Source organism: Nomascus leucogenys, chromosome 3 (assembly GCF_006542625.1).
Source record: "Nomascus leucogenys isolate Asia chromosome 3, Asia_NLE_v1, whole genome shotgun sequence".
Lineage (NCBI taxonomy): Eukaryota > Metazoa > Chordata > Mammalia > Primates > Hylobatidae > Nomascus > Nomascus leucogenys.
Genome location: NC_044383.1, coordinates 146810663 through 146834308, shown reverse-complemented (window position 1 = coordinate 146834308; position 23646 = coordinate 146810663). Strand labels below are relative to the sequence as shown.

Here is a 23646-nt window from a genome sequence, read left to right as displayed (position 1 = left end):
GAGTTTTTGATGGTCGAAATTTGGAGGAAAAAGTGGAACTACTGGGATATGGTGAGTAGAGGCCAGGGATGCTGCTAAACGTCCTACAATGCACAGGACAGACCTCCATGACAAAGAATTACTGGCCCAAACGTCCACATTGAAGAGGCTAAGAAGCCCTGCCCTAGCTCGAGCTTTCATCACCTCTGTCAGCAACACCACAATAGCTCCAAATTGGTCTCCCTTTCTACCCACCCTTACACACGAGTGCACACAAGGTCTCCATCAGGCAATCCCCTTACTATGGTTACAAAATATTCTTTCAGCAATCTATATAGAGAGATAACCTAAATATTTAGTTAATAAATGTTTATAGATAAATTAGACAAATCAGACTGACAGAAGAAAAACAAATGTTTACGAAATGACTTGTAACTTCAGAGAGTGTTTCTTCTTCAAGAAGTTAAGCCTTAATGTGAGTGAGAAGACATAACTGATGGCCTGGAAAAGTGTGGATGAGATCAAGACTGATAAATGGGATACAAAATAGAAAGTGTCAAAAACAGAAAATAATGGAAAAAGACAGCCAGGCTGGGGCTTGTCATAAATTTTGAAAGGCCTTTGTGCTTCTCTGCAACTTTTTTCTATTATATTTAATTTGGTTGAATTATTTACTAAACAAAACAATAAATCAATCTTCTATTACACACTGCTGATATGGAGTACCTCTAGTAAATACTGGGGATTGTGAAAGGAGAATGAAATTTACACTGGGAATGAAGAGACCTAAATTACTACATTTTCAACTTTGCCACTAACCAGTCATGTAGTCATTATGAATAAGTCACATAAAGTTCAATTCTCTGTCCTTTCCAATTATAATTCTACAGCTTCAGGAAGAATCTCAGAATCTGTAGTTTAGACATAAGAAAATATGTATTGGGAAGAGAGGTGAGTGGGCGGGCAATTTAAGAGCTCAAGTTCCTTGGATGATATTACCTTACACACATTACCACACACTGACTTTCATCAAAAAGGAAAAATCTCAGCTAATGTAGAGGACAGTGTAGTACCTTCAGCTGCTGCAAAGCTTTGGCGATGACCGGCTGACTGGATGTCTGCTCCTGGCACAGAGTCATAAGTCCCTCAATGGACTGCTGGAAAGCTTTTCTCTGAATTGTGAGATGGGCAGACTGCATGACAACTAGTAAAAGATTATCCACCTGGGAGGAAAATCAAGCACAGGACATAAAAACCAACCCAGCTACTAGTTGTTATTCTAGTTCAACACCAGTCCAAAGACAATGCCAATCTCAGGGATACCAGGCCAACAACCATCTGATCAGAAAGTCATTTTTAAACAAAGCTTCTCCTACACAGCAACACACTTCAGTGGGCATTGACAGCTGGGATATTCAGCACCATGGAGAAGAACCCTTTGGGACTGCAGGCATGACATCTTTGAGATATCCTAGAACTTCAAGTAGTTCAGTACTGCTAGTGCAGAGTGTGTGTGAGTGTGTGTGTGTGTGTGCATGTGTGTGTGTGTATTGGAGCAGCATGTGAAGAAGGAAAATGTAGGAATAAGACAGAGATCAGATGAGGGGCCTTATATAAAACATTAAGAAATCAAGACTTTATTACTTTTGTTCTTCAAGAGATAAAGAATCCTTGCAGTATTTTAAGTAGATCTGTGATGCAATCAGATGTATTATAATGATCATTCCAGAAGTACAAAAACAAACACAGAATTGGAGAGACAGAAGGTGAGGTTTGAAGCAAGGAAACTCAAAGTCAGAAACTGCAATAGTTCAGGAGAGGGATGGTAAAGTGCCGACTATAGCAGCTGCTCTGGGGATGCAGGGAAAGGATCATTTACTGGAAATGCTTCTGGCTTGCCAGGGCAAGGTATCAACTGGAAAGATGGGAGGCTGAATTTGTATTAGCTGTCACACTTCTGGTTTAAACATGTGAGTGAACACGGACCCATTCACTGAGATGGAATATAAAAGCAGAGTTGCTGGGGTGAGGGATACAGCAGCCAGTGTATACTCAGTTCTGGTGAGGCTGAGCTCATGGTGCATATGAACACTCACTATGACTGTTCCTAAGCTGAACACAGATCAATGAGAAAGCTTCTCATAGTTTATAACTAATGAGTTATATAAACTGTCACGAGGTCCCTGTTAGGTAGGGAGGGGATAGCCTTCACTACAAAAAATTAAAATTAAATAACCAGTAAACCTGAGTACTTGGAGAACTGGGATTTCTAGAACTACAAATTATATTAGTGACATAATTCCTTTTAGATCATAGCTCCACAGATCTAACTATATGACTGAACTAAGAAAAGGTATAAACCAGATAGATGGTTTATTTCAAATATTCCAGTATAATTTAACTTAACAGAATGATATATTGTACAAATTATGCTGCAAAATGACCTATTAACACATTGAGGCATATTTTTGGGAAGTATATACTTGTAATTATTATGGTAGTCAAACCCCTCATTCTTACTAAAAGTCCTTTAAGTAACACTGCTGAAAAGTTGGAGATGAGATGTACCTGCATGCTTCTCAGGGTGTCAACAGTCTCCACCTGAGGCACGACTTTGACAGGCTGTGCCTCCCAGGTGCCCCAGCTGTCCTCTGAATCACGGGCTCGATCACCGTGCTTGGTCAGAAGCAGATAGGCATCGATGAGTACGTCATCTGAATCTTTTGAACAGTCCTTTCCTGCAGCTGCATTGAGTAACTGCAAAATAATACTCTTCTCCTCAGCAAGAGTGTCTGGAACAAACACTTGCAAGTTTTCTAACCCAGGAATTTGTATCTGCAAAAGAAATAATCCCAAATCTTAAGGAACACTGTACATTAGATAAATATGTTATTTAAAACAAACCTAGGAAAGGAGAGGCAGGTTTCGGAAAGGGGATGTGGGAAGGGCTTGAATTGGAGCAGTGAGGGAACTGCAGGTAGCCGGCTTCAGTGTGACTGAAGGAGGCAGGAGGAGGAGAGTCTGAATGCACTGGAGGAGAGGCCTTACAGAGTCTCCCCGATTACTGGACATCCTCCTCACTGCTTTATTTTCAACAACAAAGAAAATACTCGATGGGGAGGCACGACAGCCTGAAAAAACCTGAACCACTGCCAGTTTGTGATGCTTACAGAAAGTCACCGGCTTGGGAAAAAGGCAAAAATTGTTAATACAGATTCTCTAATTATTCCAGGGCAGGGAGCCGGGGGGTCATCACAAGAAGGCTCTTTGAGATCAGTTTCTCAAAGGGTACACATGTGGTGGCACGGTGCAGGTCATCCCTCCCACTCTCAGTATGGGAGCGGGATACAACCGTGGGCTTGGGATAAAATGTCCAGTGATGACATCACATACGGATTCTAACAGTGCTAAATCTCAAACAACTTAAAGTGGCGTAAAGTTGCTGACTCAAAAAGTGGCTCTAGTGATGACCAGGATCTTGATGTCAAAGATTTACTGTAAAACCTCTGAACTGCATCAGGAAATATAAGGGTGAAAAACAAAACCATTATTTAAAATGAATATTATCTCCTTATACACATTACTTTAAATATGTGTAACTAAATTAATAAACAGCATGAGTAAACTTTTTATTATTTATCTAGACTCTGAAGACAAGTTAATAAGTCAAGTATGAAAAAGACTGTTTCATTATTCCACTGGTGAATTACAGGACAGTCTTACAACCGGGGTTGTGGTACAGCCCTCAGAGCCTGTAGTATTTACTATCTGGGCCTTCAAGAAAAAGTTTGCCCGTTTTAGAATAAAGAAGGAAAGGCAAAATGTTTCAATCACACCATTTGAAGTACTTACCTTGACATACTGTTTTGATTTCAGAACATCCAGGAGGTCTCTAACTGGGGCTGAAAGCCTGAATTCTGCTGCTATTTCCAGGTCCTAGGATCACAGTTACAAAGAAACTTCTTTACGGTTAGCATTAAAAAAATAAGATAAAAGAAAAATAAGAAAAAAGGTACTAATTAATCAGGATTGCAAGCTTACCTTTCTCAACATTTTAGCAAATCCAAGTGCTTTGGAAGCCCTTTCTCTGGCTTCATGGAAGAGCTCCTTCAGGGCTCGGCTGATCTCTATAACAGACCTCCTGCCAAGTGGATTCAAGTCCAGTTAGAACGCATTAGGGAATATTCCAGAGGTGCAAGAGGGATTTAACAATAAAGATGAAGCAAATTCCAAATCACAGTAATAAATAAAGACTGCGGATTTTTTAAATGGGAACGAACAATTATTGAAGATGTAGTCAAAACATTCAGAAGCCTGCTCCTGACAGTTTTGTAGAAAATATTCATATCCTTTCAATGTAAGCAGGGCACATTTAATAACCTTCAAATAATAGGAAGCTCAATTTTCTCAAGATTTCATTATGATCATTTCTTGGAGTTTAAGGTTAAGTTCTTAACTCCTGGCTCATAATCTAAAAAGAAATATATACAGTGTGATCTGGGAAATATTTAACAACTGGCTGCCCCTAAATTACTATCTTATGCAGTGCATGCTGATTTCTGTGGTGTAAATACTCCCATCATAGCTAATGTCAAGGCAGCAGTACAGTGTCACTGAGCAATGAATGGGAAGAGATGTGCACGATCAGCTCTCAAGCTGGGAGAAGCAGCTCCAGCACACCACTGCCCATGGCCCCCTGAACTGGAGCCGCTCTCTAGTTCCCCATCTTCATTCCTGCTTTCTCATGTTTCTTTGGAATCTACATGCTTGGGGTTATTTTGAACCCACCATGTTAGCTCTCAAAACTGTAAGACCTACAAACTTACTTATTCCATTTCTCAGCTATTCAATATTTTCCGAGGTGAGAACCCATGTGGGAACTTCTTTAACCTTGGCATAAAAACATACCAGGTGTTCTGAAACTCAAAATGTGTTTTTCATCAAACCTTGAATGGTGAGCGAAAACATTTTAGCTTTGGAGAAGTCAGTTCTATTTGAGCATTCGCTAAGTTTGACTCATATGACCTTGCTGATTCTATGGCCATAAAGTTGCTATATGCCTGATATATATACCACAAAGAGTAGCAATTTCAAAAGGTTCGACCTAAATACTATCTGCACAGAATTGGAGGAAATTAAACAGAGAAACCATAGTTTCACACACTTAAGTTTAAAGTTCAACAGAAGGAATGCACTAAGAATAAAAATGTACCAAATGTCATTAAAATGTATTAATGGACCACTACATAGATTTTTTAAAGAACAGAAACTAATATAAAAGGCATCTCAGACAATGTAAATAAAGAAAATTCTACTCATTTTTTATAGTCAACTTTCTCTATCTCTAGTTTGTTTTGAGACAGAGTCTTGCCCTGTTACCCAGACTGGAGTGCAGTGGCACGATCTTGGCTCACTGCAACCTCTGCCTCCTGGGTTCAAGAAATTATCTGCCTCAGCCTCCCAAATAGCTGGGATTATGGGCACGTGCCACCATGCGCAGCTCATTTTTTTTGTATTTTTAGTAGAAACGAGGTTTCACCATCTTGGCCAGGCTGGTCTTGAACTCCTGAACTCATGATTCACCCATCTCGGCCTCCCAAAGTGCTGGGATTACAGGCGTGAGCCACCACGCCCAGCCAGTTGGCACTATTTTTATCACATTAAATAAATTCTAAGTTCCCCTTCAAAGAAAATTTCACATAAAACCATAATTAAGAAATCACATGAAAAGACAAGACAGTTATAAATAAATCCTTTTACATCTACTGCCCAAATTCTTCCAGGCCAACACAATTTGGTTTGAACAAGGCTCCTTCTAGGATCTCACCATGAGGAAGAAAACTACGAGATAAGAAGTGGAAGAGGAAAGGAAGCCTAACTCCAACCTGATTTCGTCGGAAGCACTGCTGTCATCCGCACTAGTCCAAAATTCAGCACAGCTCTCCTGCAAGCCAAATTCTAAAAAACTTCCTGTAGATTTCAGCAGCATTCCTGCAATGTCGCTAAGGGAACAAAAATAAAAATAAAACAGAGAAGAAAAACTGTCCCTACTCATAGCCTAATTCTTGACTGAGAAACTTGAAAGGCTCAGCTACTGCTCTGATGGTTTAAAAATCAAAAATGAAAAATTTCTCTTCTTTTAATATAAAACCCTGGACGTGGAAAAATAGGAATCTGGATTATGGCACATACCTACCTTTGCTCTATTACCACAGTATCTCACCATAAACCTCAAAATCTTAAACTGTATTCATAGCAGCTCTGGGATTAGTACACCAATGTTATTTCCATCTTAAATATTAAAAATGGTATAAAATGGCCTCAGACTAAATGACAGGATAAGGGGGGAGGGGAATTCCTTAAATGCAACTGTTTTTACAAATTTCCCCCACAATTAGCTTTGTATAGTCAATAAACATGAAACACTATCTCGCTGATCCTTCTCATTGAGTACACAATTCTAAATACTAGTGTCAAAATGCACACCCCAGTATATAAAATGAATCTAAATGAGTGAAGTAAAATTCAACAACAGTTTACTGACTTAGGATGTTCAAGTAAAAAAACTTAGTCTAGAAACAGAGAGCAGGTAAGCATGGAACCAGTATCAGATGCGGCAGGAGGTAAGTGCTAGGCTTGTCTGAGGAGGAGAAAGACCAACCCCGAAGGCAGTTTCAGACCCAGCTGAAGGCATGGCTTCATGTCCAGAAAGCCCTGCGATGGGCCTTGCAGGCAAATGCAGAATTTTAACAGGTGGACTAACAGTGGGAAGAGGAAAATCTGCGAGGAAGAAAATGGAAAAGGCGGAAGGAAAGTCCAGGAAGAACAATAAATATGATTAAAAAGCATGAAGATGTGGTCAAGCAAGCAGGTTCGTGAAAAAAGAAAATCATCCAATCTGAAGAGTAGTGGGTATTTAGGCTACAAAGGGACAGGGGAAAGTCCTGGGGCCATGCTGTGGAGGGCAATGGATATCATGCTCATTAGTCTGGCATCTGATAAGCAAAGAGAGTAAAATATCTGATTGGGAAAGGGGTCTGATTGGAAACATGCTTTTAAAAAGAACATTATACAGAAATACTAGAATGTACTTACTCAACAAAGATTGAGTGCCTATTATGTACTAAGCAGCAGCAAACAAAACAGGTAAAAGCCCTCCAGTGGATGGAGAACAACAATACATAAAACAAGAAAGGGAAATGTATTTCAGGTTATTGGTAAGTGCTATGGAGAAAAGGAACAGAGAAAAAACTAAGGAGTTGTGGGCAGGAATTTCCATCTTAAATATACTGAGAAGGTAACATCTGGATAAAGACCTGAGGAAACAAGTCATGAAAATAACTGGGAGGAAGAGCACTCCATGGAGAGGGGCTAGCTGGTGAAAAGGGCCTGAGGCTGGAACATGCCTGGCCTGAGACAGTGAGGAAGCCACTGTGGCTGGGAAGCGAGCACAGGAGGGTCTAGAAGGAGGACAAAGACGTAATGAGACATAGGACCATGTCAGGCCTTGCGGGCCACTGTTAGGCAGTCTTACGTTTCCTGACTAAGATGGGGAGCCACTGGGAAACTGAGAGAAGACAATGGTCTAACACACACTTTAACCAGACCATTCAGGCTGTGGTGTTGAGAATAAACTCTAGGAGGCTTCAGGCAGAAGTAGGGAGACTGTTTAGAGAGCTACTGCAATAACATACGTGAGAAATGACAACCTGGGAAGAGTGAAGTGTGGAGTGCTTGAGAGGCAGAGGTCAGATGCTGGATATACACTCAAAAGACAGCCGAAAAGAGTCGAGGTAGTGTGTGCAGGGAATAAAGGAGTCAGGGTTGATTCCAACACTGACTGACCCTGGGAGAAACAGTGTTTGAAGTAGGAGCTGCTGCTCTAATACAACAGATAAAGATTGGAGTCGAGAACTAGAATAAAAGTGGACTGCTCACAAGAAGGGGGAATGAAAAAGCTTCTCAGAGCAAGGACCATGAAGGCAAAGGCCAGAGACTGCACTCTAGGGAATCTGAAGGACAAGCAAAAGATCGAAACACAAAGACTGACAAGAGGAAGTGAGGGTACAGTGACATTAAACAACATGAATTTGTAGTGAAGCTGAACAGTAACTTTTTTAAAAACATTTCTTCAACAAAGCTTGACAGGTTGGAAACAGAAAATGCAAACAGAAGGAATTAGGCAAAGCAGAATCATGGAAAAGTAAGGGGGGAGAGATGTTGTGAATGACAATGAATGCCTTTTTAAAAAAGGCTGACTATGGGCACCAAGCTGAACAGACAAGCAAAGACAGCCTGGGGATCACAGCCTGATGGATGGAGTTATGAGAGGGGAGCAAGTTCACTGTCCACTCCAAATAAAGACAGAGGATGTAAAAAGAACTGGCCATTAGAACAGAGAAGTGGATACAAGATTCTGAGAGACTGAACATAGGAGAGATCAGCAGAGTCAAGAACAAAGCTAAAGCCAGAGTCCTGCAGAAGTCACACCGACGGAACCGGGAGACAGGGTAGGCAGCAGAAGCTGCTGCTCTGATACAACAGACAAAATGCAATGGGCTCCAGGACTAGAATAGGCGTGCTCTTATAAGACTTTATAAAAGGGATACAGAAAAAATAAAATGCCTGATGAGACAAGTGGGAGGAGGTGGTGCCAACAGACAGCAGCAGAATCTAAAGCACAGAAGGACACTGATCCTCATCTGAGCCAAAGCAAGTCCGAGTTGCAGCGGCCACCAGCAAAGACCATGGAGAAGCAGCCTGTGCCCAGCGATCCCAAGCTTGCATGCAAGATGTTTATTTCCTAGAACTGACAGACCAGTTCAGCCCTGTGACTGCACTGCTCTCTTCATGATTCCCCCTTGTTTATACTTCTATTCCTTCACCCTACATACACCAAACTCATAGAGTCTGTGATGAGCACTACATTCCCCAAACAGTGGCAGTAAAAATACTTTATCTAAAATACTTCTTAAGTTCTGCATGTCCCCACCAAGACTGACATATGCGGGTATATTCTACTCTTGAAGGACTTAAAATCTCCTTCCTTTTATTGGGGGAAAAAAGGGTTTACTCTAGGGCAGAATTTCTCAAGTTCAAAGCTGACATCTGAGTGGATAATTCTGTTGTGGGGCCGTTCTGTGTGCCGTGAATGCGCTGCAGCCTCCCTCCCCACTGTCCACTTGCTGCCAGGAGCACCTTCCCAGTCATGACCATCAAGTGTCTCCAGATACTGCCCAATGTCCCCAAGGGGAAAAAAATCACACCTAATTGAAAAATACCACTCAAAACTTGGAAGAGGGCGCACATATGAGATATGGACAACTGCAATTTTCATGTAACTAAACGTACAAACGCATAGGAGAGAATCCATGAGTAAATGGTGTGAGAGCGAGAAGGTGGGAGTGTCGCGTTCAGAAGCACAAGAATTCCTACCAGAAAAGCTTCCCGGCCTGTGCTTCTCCTCCCCGTATGTAATGAGTTATTTCTTTGGTGAAATTCCATTCTTCTTCTAACAGATTTTTTAAACTATGGGATGCTTGAGGTAATTGCTGTAGCATTTGGATCCAGCTTCTCATGTAATCAAAATACACCTTAAAATACAAAAAGTAAAGGGAGACATTTGAGAGTGGAACTTGGCAACTCAGTGCTCTCACCTGAAAGCTACACATCAGCAGGGTAAGGTGGGAGGGGGATGTCACAGGCACGTCGCATTGAGAGAAGCAAGGTTCTCACCACTGTTAGCTGAGGTCTAAATGAGGATTTTTTTTAAAAAATCACAAAGCTAACTCCCCAGCAATTTAACATACTGTTGACAACCCCTTCAAAATCCTAACAAGAAAAATGTTCACAATCTACAATAAAGGGGAAAAAATCAAAAGACAGCACCCAGAACTTTTCATTATGAATGTACTGTCAACATTATTCCTTTAAGAGGTTAGGATCTTAATGACCTACTTCAGCTTGAGATGGTGCCTTATGTGCAGAGAGGAGGACGTCAACACCCTTCTTCACACCACCCCTTCCTAACATCCAGATTTGTGTGATAAAATGCTTTCAAGGCTTGCAACATATAAATGATGATCTAAAACCAAAATATCCAGTTGTTCTGACGTGGGATTTATGCCCACCACAAGTACTATTACAACAGCCTTCCTGTTCTTAAATCCTCCTTTGGATTTATCCTGTGATCAGCAGGGTTCAACTATCAAGCAGTTTTTCTCAACAGGTCTGCAATGGCCGCCTTCTAGAACAACTCTGTCTATGGACTCCTTTACTTAAAAGAATAGCTTGACGGGGTAGGAGATATTTGAGTCACACATTCTCTCTCTCGGAACTTTTCAGACATCACTCCACTCCCTTCCAACCCCGACTGTGACTCAGCGTGAAGCAGTCTGTCGCCAGCCTGAGCGCCCACCCACCACTGCTCTCCCACATCCTGAAGGTGACTACACTCGGGTTTCCACACTCAGATGTTTACAGGATTCCTTTCTCTATCCTAGGTTTCGGTGTTTTCGCCAGGCTGTATCTCGGACTTCACTGTTGGGAAAGATATTTTTCTGAGATCTGGTAATAACTTTCAGTAGGCAAATCTGAAGTCTATTCTTTATTTCAAGACAACTCTCTTCTGCTGTATCGTTCACTGTGTCTGAGTCCTCCACCCTCCAGGTGTGTGGTGTGACTGCAGTTCTGGGTCTGTTATGACTAGAGTTGTGTGTGCAGAATCTGTAATTCATGGGTCTACCATCCTCAACACCAGGCTCAGAACCACCCTTTCACTTCTTGGTGAGCTTCCCCATCTCTGTGTTTTTCCTTCCTGAGGACAGCTTCTTCCTTGCGGCCCCCAAGGGGCAAACTATCTCTTTTTTTTTTTTTTTTGAGATGGAGTTTCCTCTTGTTGCCCAGGCTGGAGTGCAATGGCGAGATCTTGGCTCACCACAACCTCCACCTCCTGGGTTCAAGCGATTCTCCTGCCTCAGCCTCCCCAGTAGCTGGGATTACAGGCATGCGCCATCACACCTGGCTAATTTTGTATTTTTAGCAGAGACCGGGTTTCTCCATGTTGGTCAGGCTGGTCTCAAACTCCTGACCTCAGGCGATCTGCCCACCTCGGCCTCCCAAAGTGCTGGGATTACAGGCGTGAACCACCGCGGCTGGCCAACTCTTGGTCTTTCTATATACTCTAAGGCTGCAAAGTCAGCTTCCTCCTGTTCCCACTGCTCCTTTTTTTTCTTCTTGAGACAGAGTCTTGCTCCGTTTCCCAGGCTGGAGTGCAACAGTGTGATCTTGGCTCACTGCAACCACCACCTCCCAGGTTCAAGTGATTCTCCTGCCTCAGCCTCCTGAGTAGCAGGGACTACACGTGTGCACCACCGTGCCCGGCTAATTTTTGTACTTTTAGTAGAGACGGGGTTTTGCCATGTTGGCCAGGCTGGTCTCAAACTCCTGACCTCAAGTGATCCACCAGCCTTGGCCTCCCAGTGTTGGGATTACAGTCGAGAGCCACCGCACCCGGCCCCAACTGCTCCTTTTAAACCATAATTTGTACATATTCTTCTTTAAAAAGCAAAACAAAAGACCCTGCCCCTTTAAGATTTATGTCATCAGCCACACCACTGGCCCCCTCTTCAGATTGTCACCTATGGACTTCTAATCGGCCTTCATCTAACAGTCTTCCCTCCATCTTGGGCTCAGCCACCCTGCCGTGGCTTAGCATCACGCGGAAAACCCACCGAACACTTCTTCAGTCCAGCTTCCCGACTGCCTCCATCTCCAGTGGCCCTTCCTCCACTTTTGATGGGGTTCCACCTTAGATCTTGTCACTGCCAGAACTGCTCCATCCCCAAATCACCAGTTCAAACACCAATAATAAAGCCTCCTCTCCTCCTTCCAGGAGATTTGTTCAACCACTACCACTGCAACTTGTTTTAGCCCTGTCTGGAACCCTAGTCCACTGACTGCTCATCTTTCTGCAACTCACAACCCCTTTCTTTGTTTGCTTTCCTCTGGCTTCAGTTCAGATCCCATGGGCTTATCCTTTCAACAGCACTGCAATCAGCATGCTGGCATCCCTGATGCTGCCTGCACCTTGCAGCCCCTTACTGTCTCTTCATCTCACCTGTTGGTCAAGACCCCAAAGCTGGCTTAAGCCTACCATCCCATTCCCCCTGCCCACACTCAAGAAGCTGGGGGGACTAATCATAATCACCAGCCACATAACATTTCTGGGAGTTATATTTCTATCTCTACTTAGCTCACTTTCCTTCTCTCTAGAACACTAGTTTGAAACTTCCCCATTTTCCTCCAACCGCTAATACCCACCCCCACCCATTCTCAGCAGATGATCTCTACCTCTCCACACAAAAATAGAAGTCATTTGGTATAAAATCTTTCATCTTCCTGGTCCCAAACACGCAAACCTACAGGGTTACATCCTCTCTTCCTCCCTTGTGTATAGCAGAAGAACTACTGTTCCTCCAAATCCCAATGCTTGTGCTTTGAGTCTGAGACCCATCTCCTCCCAAAAGTCTGAGGAACCTCACCCTTTTCTCATATATACATATTAATACATATATATATATATATATTTTTTTTTTCCCATCTCTTTCCCTTAGCAAAGTCAAGCCTGGGGCTTTCAAATGCCCTCAGCCCAATTTAAAACTCCTCACCGGACTCACATCTTCACCACTCACCCAGCTGCAGGAGCTGGACACCCACAGTCACTCCCAACACCTTGTCCACATTTGATCCATCCCAGTCCTGCCATTTCACTGCCTACGTTTCCTTTGAATCCTTATACTTCTTTCTGAATGTATATTACACCCTCTAATCCAACAACTTGCATGTGCATTCCTGGAATGGCCTTGAACTGTCCCTCTCACATCTGCTCTGGACCCCCAGCCTACTCTCCATCTGCAGCCAGAGCCCCCACGGGCTGCCTGGGGTTCCTTGCTCTTGCCGGGCTCCCACACGGACTGCACCTGCTACCAAAAAGGGGCTTCTCTTGATCTTTCTCTTTATAAATTAAAAAGCAAAGAGGCTAAAAAAATTCTAAAAAGTATTCTACAAGTATCACCCAGAATAAACAAATGTTAGTATTTTGTCATATTTGCTTTAGATATGTTGCTGTTGATTTTTCTTTAATTTTTAAGTTCCAGGGTACATGTAGATGTTTTTTCAACAAGAAATAAGACACCAGAAAGTTAGTTTCTCCTTTGTTCTCTCTTCACTTCTATCTCTTTTCTTCCTCCCTAGAGGCAACAATGATCATGAACTGAGTACATTTCCTTCCAGTCTATAAGCTTTTTTAAACAATCTCTTATTACAGAAACTACAATATATAGTATTGTTTGGTCTCAGTTTTTCATCTGTTACCTAAACTGGATTATAACGTATATAAATTTCCGGTAAGTTGCAATGCTCCCCCCCTCAGAGAGGCCTGACCTCCACACAAAGTCGAATCTAACTGCAGTCCACAAAAGACCTGTGCCTTTCCTGAGGGCATTTTTCTCAGCTGTAGTCTTGTTCACATGGTCTACAATCACCATGGCCCCCCCCATTCTTAAACTCTAAGAGGGAGTTTATGCTCGACACTAGCTCCTCGGTCCCCGCATGGTGCCTGCCTGGCACACACTGGATACTCAATAATTAACCTGTAGGATGAAAACTTAGAGCTTCCCTGCTCCTTTGCTCTTCTGCAGAAACTCAAATTGTGCACATGTGAGCTCTCATGTCTCTTCTACAACTACCACATCTCACCCATCATTTTCATATTTTCAATCCTTATAAATCCTTTTAAGTGGTTTCCTTAAGGCTATCACATGTTCCTACATCATGTACTATTCTGTTTATTGTCTTGGTTACTTCTGAGGCCAGGGACCCAGGAAATGAGATAACAATTCACAGCTTTGATTTAGATTTGACGCTCCAAATGCTCACCAAGTTACTTCCTTTGACCTACATGCTTAAGTGTCTCAGGTTTTCGAGTACAGTGGATGTCATAACAGAGTAAAGCCCCCAAGGTCACAAACTTTCTGCATCATAACTTGCTAATCACTGCTTCCCCTCGCCCTGCTAAGAGAGCTCCCATTCGGTAAGTCTTCCTGGCAACCAGAGAAGGCTGCGGTGTCGCTCGCGCTCCTTCTGTCGGGCAGCTCTTCAGTCAACAACAGAATCCCTGGAGAGACAGGCTCGGCTTCGGTCATGGCCGTCACACGCCTAGATGTCAAGGCTCTAGTTAATCTCTGGGTGGGCCTTCTGGGCCTAAGGTGGAAAAGTATTTAGAGCTTGGGTTCACCTTCATTTTAGTTTACATTTCAAGGCAAATAATTCTAACAGTCTTTTTATTTTTGGAAGGGTATGGGAAAGGATATTGTGGCCAATTTCCTCCTTCCCTGAAGAAGGAATTTTTCCATTTGCTGTTTTCGGTGGGTCTCCAGACAAGGGTGTTGTGTTAAACATAATTTGACTGCCAATTCAATTGCTATTCTTTCCTTCCTTCCTAATAGAAACACTGATTTTGTTTGGGCTCCCCTAGTCCTTAGAACACACCTCTGCCCTGATCCTTCTAGCACATTATAGGCCATAATTTTAAAACACTGACAGTTGCTAGTTTTTTCATCTGTGAGAAGAGAGATGTAGATAATTGACAGTAATGCCAAAACTAAACTCTAAGCCTTTCTAAAACTAACTAGCTGTGAATGTTGGTAAGTCACTTAGCCTAGGCTTCCACTATCACACAGGCTCACCAATGGCACAGAAACTGGCTGACCAGGAAGGAGTGGTTGACATGCCTGGTGCTCCTCACCCTGCTCCCCCGCCACTACAGGATAAAGGGCCAGCAAAGACAGTTTATGAAGCAAAGCATATTCTGTCTTCTTAAACTTCTGGTTTAGTTACCCATAAAGAGAGAAAAATAATAATTTGCTTGTTGCTTTTTTCCACAACTTTTCAAGATAAAGATTTTTTTGACATAAGAAATATATAGTGGGCAGGTGTGAGGGCTAATGCCTATAATCCCAGCACTTTGCAAGGCCCAGGCAGGAGGATCACTGAGCCCAGGAGTTCAAGACCAGCCTGGGCAACATAGTGAGACCCTGACTCTACAAAAATTTTTTTAAAAATTAGCCAGATGTGGTGGCACATGCCTGTAGTCCCAGTTATTAGAGAGGCTGAGGCAGAGGATCGCTTGAGCCCAGGAGGTTGAGACTACAGGAAGCCGTCAACACACCACTGCATTTCAGTCTAGGTGACAGAGCAAAACCCTATCTCAAAAAAGAAAATAAATATATAGTATTTCAAAATACAGCCATTTTACACACTTAGGTCTTTTATATAGAGAATAATTTCTAACTCATTAAAATGATTTCTTGCAATATGCCAGATATAATATGTCTCATTCCCAGCCACATTCTTCCTTCTCTACTTCTACTACAGAGGCTGGAAAGCTCAACATGTGCATTCCCAGCCTCCACGGCAACAGTGAGGCCACGCAACAGGTCTGGTCAACAAGAGGCAGGGGAAACATGCTGGGTGGTGTTGCCAGGAGAGCTCCTATTGCTCTGACAAAAAGGTCTGGACTTAGCTGGTAAGGTCTGTTTCCCCTTTTCTTCCCGCTTAGAAAGTGAGAGTGGTATCTGCAGGTGCTGCAACCATCCTTAGGCAGGACACAGTAAATGTTAAGAATGAATGCACCCCACCTACAAGGATACAGTTTTCTTTATTATTTCATTAACCTGTCACATTACGTAATCATCTATGCATATACCCTAATGAATCTAACGTGTACTTACGATACATGAACACTATCAGATACTATGGAAAACAAGATAATTTCAAGTTACAGCCCTTGGATCATGAAGCTTTCAGTCTAACTAGGGCAACCTGAGAAAAGAGTCTCTGTTTAAACGTTAAATCATATAGTTCTAATTGTAACTGCTAAAAAGAGTTCAAAGAAGGTATAAACACAGGCTAAAAGTTAAAACTGTAAGATAAAGCTTTCTAGAGAAAAATAAAACCTGAAAGTAAGCCTTAAATAGGCAGATAAAGCAGAGGAGGGGGCATTTCTAACAGGAAAGAAGAATGTGAACAGAGGTTAAAAGCACAGGACACATTCAGTGTACGTGAGAAGACAGGAGGTCTCTTTTCAGGACAAAATAAAAATAGGTCTACTCCTGCCCAATCAAACTATTTACAAGTCCTCAAATGTGCCAGGTTCCTTAACTAACCCTTAACTCATCTTTTTAAGATTCACCTTCCTCACTGGAAGTGCCTCCCAGACAACTCAGCAAGCTTCTCTGCTAGCACCTAGCCCTCAGGGGTGTTAGCATCTACCATGCCTAGTCCCACCAGACTATGAGTGTCTTGTTGATCTTCAACACTCCCAGAGCCATGCAAGGTCCCTAGCACATCCTAGGTATTATAAAAATGGCTGATGACAGATGGTTCACTGACATAGGACCATATTTTGATTCTACTTCTGGGCCATTCTGCCATAAGATGAACTATTCTACAAGTAAAGAATGAACTAGGTTAACATTTGTCAAAAACTTCCAACTGAAAAACAATTGAGAATTTTTTAAATGTGGATTTCAGAGAAACAAATGTAATCTAATACCAGATGGAAAGACTGATTCAAGATCACCACCGCCCCCGGCAATACACACACACAAGCTATACTTTCAGGGATCATTTCTATAATTCATTACTAGAGAAGTTTATCTGAATATGTATGCCAACGCTGTTTGCAAAACAAAGAAATACAGGCTTACTTTTTTTAAAAAAGAAACAAAGAAAGAAAGAAAAATTCCTCCCCACTGCTTCTGACCATAAGCATTTTATGCAGATCCTCTTCAAAAGCGTCAATGTTGCAGTCAGGCTTCTCCAAGTCCTCCAGAACCTCCTGCAGCATGAACTGGTAGTACTGCTTCATCAGCAGGCCGCCCTTCAGCACCTCCTTACACTCTCTCACCAGCTGCAAAACAACACACACAGGTTCCAGCAGCCATAAACTCCAACCAGACGATCCGTGTTTTATACCTTCCTACTTAAATCTTCAAAAAACTCAGAGGGAACCTTGTCTCTAAAAAACCTACAATAGTTTCTAGATTCTTGATCGGTTCATTTTATGTAAATACCTTAGTAGTCTCAATTGAGTAGCAACAAAACAGTGAAAATAAAAGAATTTAATACTACAGCATGGATACACAGAGAAAATACCATATAGGCAATTACTGCTTTGCTAAAATAAATTCTCTTAACAACAAACTTATATAGAAAGTAAATCCCATGGAATAAAATCAATTTTTCTACTAATTTACATTATGAGAAATGTGAGAAAGAAAAACCTCCTAATGATCAAAAACATAATAAAGATTCAAAGGTACTTATATACCAAAAAGCAGGCGGCCTTCGCAATAATTTAGCATAGTTTACCTACTGTGATTTGTGGCCCAGTCTACCATCAAAAAATGACCACCAAAACCAACCAACTTAATACTATGTGATGAAATAGATAAAAATCAATGGAAAAAACAAAAAATGGGCAAATTTGCAATATATAGATCGAATAGGTAATAACCTGCCAAACGTGGGCAGAAGGTTGAAATGAGACAACCTAGAAAGCCCTTACCATTAATAAAAAGACTGAGACACAACGTACGCAAATTCTAATAAACAGGGACTGTAGTATGAGATCACACAGTCACATTCGTTTTCATACATGTTAGCCAAACCTTCACCGCTGCTAATAGAAAGGTAAACTGATACAAACTTTCTAGAGTCTAAAAATGTATGACTCATCTATTTACTATTACGTTTTACACTCAAGAAATAATCAGAGATCTAAACTAAGATTTCTATACAAGCATATTTATCACAATGTTATTTAAATCAATGGTGATTAACCAAATAAATTGTGATGTGCCTATACAGTAGAATACTGTTGCAGCCATTTAAATTCTTGCTTTTCAAAAATACTTAAAGGGAAAAAAATCACACATACACATACTTACTTGTATGTGTAGGAAGTTATGTATGTGCAGGAAAAACAAATGGATGGAAATACACCAAAATGTTATAGCAGTTGTCTCTGAATGTCAGAATAACAGGGTTTTTAAAATTATTTTTGATTTTGATTTTTGTATCATTTTTTGTACTTTTCTAAATTTCTAAAACAAACATGGATTGCTTTTATTGACAGAAGTCTCTCCCAGAAATATTTTAAAAGTAATTATCCACTGTAAGAGAGCTATGGCTACAGTTAAATCTAAGAAAAAGTGTTCTGTTCAGATTATATAATTATCAATTTCTCTATTAAAGATGTCACTTAGGTGCTTATAACTGATCTTTGAATGCATTTAAACCAAAATTTCTACTTTCTTTTTACTCTAGCAGTGCTACATTAATCTAAGTATTGTTTTTATTTTTCAAAGTATTACAACATACATTACTATTTAGTCCTCACAATAGCCCCATCAGCAAAAGATAAACTCCACCCTGCTTTACCAGGCTATATTTCTGAAGTATTTCTTTTATAAAGAAGGGAGCTGAGAAGTTTTTTACCAAAATGTCCTAGATAACCACTGCGATGCTGAGGATGAGTTAAAAGCAAGGCCAAAGTGGACAGCAAGACAATAACCAGAAACAAGAGGGTGAGAAGGAAGGGGAGCTAATGTGGAAACAGAACTCTGGCTGGTGCTGGGTATGAACCAAAGGGATGGAAATGAGATGCAGGGGACAATCTCCAAACGACTTTCATTAGTCATTCTATTCTACTCCTAATTAAGCAAACAAATTATATTTTGTACCTACTGTATGACCTGTATTCACCTGTCTTTCCTCAATCTGTACTGTTCGCCTATGCTTTGTCTTAACCATTCACAGAGCCGGGTAGCTCTTAGCCCTCCAATCCCTACGGGATAGACATGTACAGTCTACAAAAAACATACCAACCTTTCTTCTTTTGGGGACAAGGTCTGGAAATTTTTATTTTATATGGTGAATGTCAATATGCTAATATCATAAATCATAAATAGGGACCCTCCTCAGCACTCATTCTGCTGGATACAACTGCTTCCACCCATTCCTCTGCTGCTCCTGGGATATCAAACATCCATAAGATCCCATCCAGAATGAACAACAACGAAGAAATCATAAGCTGTCACTACTGTTTAAACCACACCACTGCTTAAGCAAGCAAAAAGTCCAAACCCCTCCCCTATGCCTATTCTAGACATTTATCTGTTTACATGTACTTCAAATAGAAAAAATAAATAAATTTAAGAATCTTATATTCTACCTCTTATGAATGAATTTTAAATTTTAGTCTTCAAAGACTGAAACTTTAAAATACTTAGAACAAGGAAGTGGATGACAGAAAGGATGAGCCACAATCTTACCTTTGAGGACTGCATATAAGGAACATTATTAATTACCCTAAAAAATAACAGCTTAAAACCATGGACAAACACTCATTTTTCACTATTTGCAACAATTAAGAAAAAAAAGGAACTCTTAAAATAAAAATGATAAGCCTGTAGGAAAATATAATAATTGCTAAATATTTTAAAGAGTCTTTGAAGCAAACCTGCTTAATACTCAAGAGAGATGGTTCTCCAGCAGGTCTCTGCTCCAATCTTAACTTCAGACACTCATGTATGACATTCAGAAGGACTCGGCAGAGAACTAGGAAGGCAGGTTCGAATGAAGGTAAATCCATGGCCTTCAGCTCCTCCCACGACACAGCACTGCATTTCTGCTCAGATGAAGGCGGTGTTCTTGACAACTGCACATAATCTGAACCCCACATGGGATCTGGAAATTCAGAAAACTATAACAAAAATTCAACAGGCACAGATTAAAAGAGCATACAAGACAACGCCCTATGGTTGTGGTTATAAATTCTTATTCTCTACAACGTGCTAACAAATCTACAAAAATTCTAATTTCACAGGGAAAAGAATATTTAATAATTTAATGAATTTAATAACTCAACATTTTCAACATAGATCCAAAAAGTTCTAAGAATGCTGGAAACCATAATGAGAACTAAAACCAAATTCCAATACTTTTATCAAAGAAGTATATTAGAAAAAGAATCAGGTTCATCTTTAACATTTTTGCCTCACACTTAAAATGATCAGAACACTTTATTTTTCAGGTTATATACAGTACTATCCACAACTATCTCTAGACTGGAAAAAAAAAAAAGAGAATTACTAAAATTAGAGAAAACATTACAAAATCAAGTAACAGCTCATCCTAAGTAGCCATTTATGAAAACATAAAAACTAATCAGTTCCACTAATTCTTCTGTCCATTTGTTCCCCTGAGCAGTAATGAACGATGCTGATAGAAAAATAAAAAAATCGTTAAGATCAACCTGGTTGGCATGACTCAGTTATCTGTTATGTGATGCTTCCTGGGAACCCTAGTGTTGCATTGTTCGCCCCCACCCCTGATCTTTTAGCTGTTCCTCTCAAATTCCTTACACCTTTCCCCATAAAGTGGGATCTGGAATGTTGGGAGCACTCTCTCTCCCCACCTGGCCACTCCTCCCTGGCTCCCCAAGGCCCCTGCTTCTCCTCCCTTTGGTCCTCACCCACCTTCTTTCTGCTCCATGGAAGCTATTTCTCCCCTCCCCATCATTCCCCACCAGAACCCCTACTCCCTGCCATCAGAGTATTTCACATTCCACCATAACTTGGTGACAGAACTTCCTGAGGGCAAGGACTTTCACTTCCTTACCACTATACTAAAAGGACCGTCCCCATGCCTGGCACTGATTACAGCGGACAGTAATTGTTGCTGCATTCATGAATGATATCCTCATCTGACACTTCCAAGCACTGTCCCTGACCTGCCCATCTACCAAATATGGCCCAAACAACTTGAGCTGCTATGGAAGACCCTCCTTGACCTAGTCTCACCCTCCAGTGCTGCCTTCTCTCCTGCCTCCACCTGACCTCTCAACCAACCCTCACACACGTGTGCTGTCACCAGCCTCGCTGCCCATGCTGCCTCCCCACTTAGAAATGCTCGCCTCTTTATTTTCCACTTCAAAATCCTTAGTTTTCAAGGTTCACCTCATGATACCTTTCCAGTGACTTTCTTCTGGCCCCCAACAGCATGCCCACTAAAATACTCTAAACCCTGAGTTTACCTTGACTTTCATGATAGAGACGGTGTGGCTTAATGAGAAAACAACCAAGGTCCGAAAATCAGAAAAGCTGGTTTTGAGTCAATTAGCGATCTGATTCTGGAAGCACTGAGTAGTCTCTCAGGGTTGGTTTCTTCATTTTAAAAATAGAGCCATCATCCACCTCTTATCAAGATTAAACAGCATGCTGTATACATGGGGAAAACGCTCTAAAAACATACTACATATAACGTTAGTAAAATCACTACTGTTAACATGTTGGTCTCTCCTACTGGACCATTAGTTGCTTTACAGCAAATAGAAGCAGCCATATCTTAAGTCAGGTTTGCATAAACCCCCACATCTAGAACTGTCAGAGGACTCAAGGAATCACAAAGAGCCTTAGCTGCAGAGTGGACTAATTTTTATGGCTATTATCTTCTTCAGGATGATTCCCTGTTTCCGTGTTTTCCCATTTCCAACGGACAGCTTGGCTTTCACTAATTAATGCTCATTCATGGCCTTCCACACTTTTCTTTCCTTGAACCATACATGCAGATGTTTAACATGCTTTATCAGTTCTACTAAATACTCCTTAAATCCACCTTCTCCTCTACACTCTGCCTTAACTCACAGTGGATCTTCAACTGTTTTTCTGATTACAACATGTGAATCCATTGACCTCTCAATAACCCACAAAGTGATTTTGTTCAAAGGCTTGTCTTAGCCCTTCTAATTTAAAATGCAATGCTTCACTGACAGCCCTAAGTGTCAGACACTTTTATTTAGCCTAATGGCCTGGTCTCTGCATAGATCTTATCCTTATCTCCTGCCACCACCTTTTCCTCCTTTACCCATAACAAACCTGCCTCTGTGCTTCTGCACAAATTAATTCCTTTTATTATCAGAAGTTCTGATCTGCTGACAGTGTTCTGTCCCTGGTGAACTCTTCCTCTCATTAGGAAGAAGCCCAGATGCCACCCTCCTCTATGAAGTTTTCTGTGACTGCCTCAAATAACTCATTTAATCTCTCGCTTTTCTCACAGTATTTGTGCCTTGCAAATGCTTCCTCTGTTGTATTTATCATGCTTTACTGTAATGCATTATTTTATCTATTTACGCATTAGACCATCAGTTCCATGAAAAAGACTGTTTATCTCCAGTTAACTATGGGTCTCTAAAACTTAGCTCGGTACTTGCCACATAATAGATGCTGAACAAATGGTTGATGAATAAATTAATAGGTAAATACTCCTATAAAAGTGCCAGTGTTTCTTCTTCCCCTGCTATTAACAATCTAACACTAAAGAATGGAACATATGATATCATCAACCTTGTTAACAAGCTCTTAGTTCTCAAATTCCCTATTGTACTCCTTTAATGCCAACAGTAATTACGTTAGTGATAGACTGACAAGGTCTACAGTTTTAAAAGTGGATGTTTTGATTTTCAAAAATAACATATATACTTGGCATAACTGAGATACACTTAATGACAGAAACGAGGATATGCCTTCTTCCTAGTATAAAATTACCATCAAGATTAAATGTCTGAAAGGAAAAAATTCTTGTCTCTTAAAACACAGACGTTTAGTTTATTATAATCTGACATCAAACAATGTTAGTATATAACCACTAAAATATAAAGTTGGAAGAACACACCGTTTCCACTTAATAATCTGCATTAGCACTAAGGAAAACAAGATTAATTTATCCTTCTACATTTAATACATACTTTTGCACTTAAATTAGTACACACTTGGGTTTCCCTAACAGGCAAGAATTTCTAAAATAGCCACTAAAATAATTACTTGTGATAAATGTGGTCAGGGTTGTGAAAAGAAAATAAATCTTGGAGCCCCCAAATCATTAAGCTAAAGGGAAAAGTCAAGCTGGGAACTGCTTAGGGCAAACCTGCCTCCCAGCCTGTTCCCTCTGCTCACTGAGACCGATGCATAAGGAGGCTAATCAGAAATTCAAAAGAATGTAACGTTTTGTCTCTCACCTACCTGTGACCTGCAAGCCCCATCCCTGCTTCGAGTTGTCCTACCTTTCTGGATGGAACCAATGTACATCTTACATATACTGATTGATGTCTCATGTCTCCCTAAAATGTATAAAACCAAGCTGTGCCCCAAACACCTTGGGCACATGTCGTCAGGACATCCTGAGGCTGTGTCACAGGCACACACGACCTCAATCTTGGCAAAATAAACTTTCTAAATTAACAGACCTGTCTCAAATATTCAGGGTTCACAGCTTAAGGTATGTCTAAGTGAAGGCTTTAGACACTATAAATGATTCCCTCCACCGCCTCCGGTATAATGATATCAGAAAACAATGTTTATATAAAGCTCTGTAAAACTCAGCAAACTTTCTAAGATAAAATTCTAAATAATTCTTTTGGCATTCCAAGCAGTCCCAGCCTGCTGACTTTGTTTGCAGGCTCACTGAGCCAAAGGCACAATCCCTAGTTCTCAAAAAAGTGCAAGACCACATTGCCTGGGAGAGCCAACAGCCAGACCTCCACAG

At 41.0% G+C, this 23646-nt stretch overlaps 1 protein-coding gene across 7 annotated transcripts in view; it reads right to left on the bottom strand.

Annotated features, from left to right (window-relative positions):
- MAP3K4 (mitogen-activated protein kinase kinase kinase 4) overlaps positions 1-23646 on the bottom strand; it is a 126489-nt gene that overhangs the window by 26338 nt on the left and 76505 nt on the right. For 6 of the 7 annotated variants that reach the window (XR_004029408.1, XM_030809934.1, XM_030809936.1 and 3 more), the window contains exons 4-11: positions 19565-19807; positions 16805-16951; positions 9415-9572; positions 5865-5981; positions 4021-4120; positions 3832-3915; positions 2548-2814; positions 1053-1202 (exon numbers count right to left, since the gene is read on the bottom strand). Coding sequence is in view for 6 of the 7 variants with exons in the window: in XM_030809934.1 (XP_030665794.1) it covers positions 1053-1202; positions 2548-2814; positions 3832-3915; positions 4021-4120; positions 5865-5981; positions 9415-9572; positions 16805-16951; positions 19565-19807 (1266 nt within the window). In the remaining variant the exon portion in view is untranslated. Of the gene's footprint in view, positions 1-1052; positions 1203-2547; positions 2815-3831; positions 3916-4020; positions 4121-5864; positions 5982-9414; positions 9573-16804; positions 16952-19564; positions 19808-23123; positions 23234-23646 lie in introns of those variants that run through there. The other variant, XM_030809939.1, reaches the window with a different exon arrangement.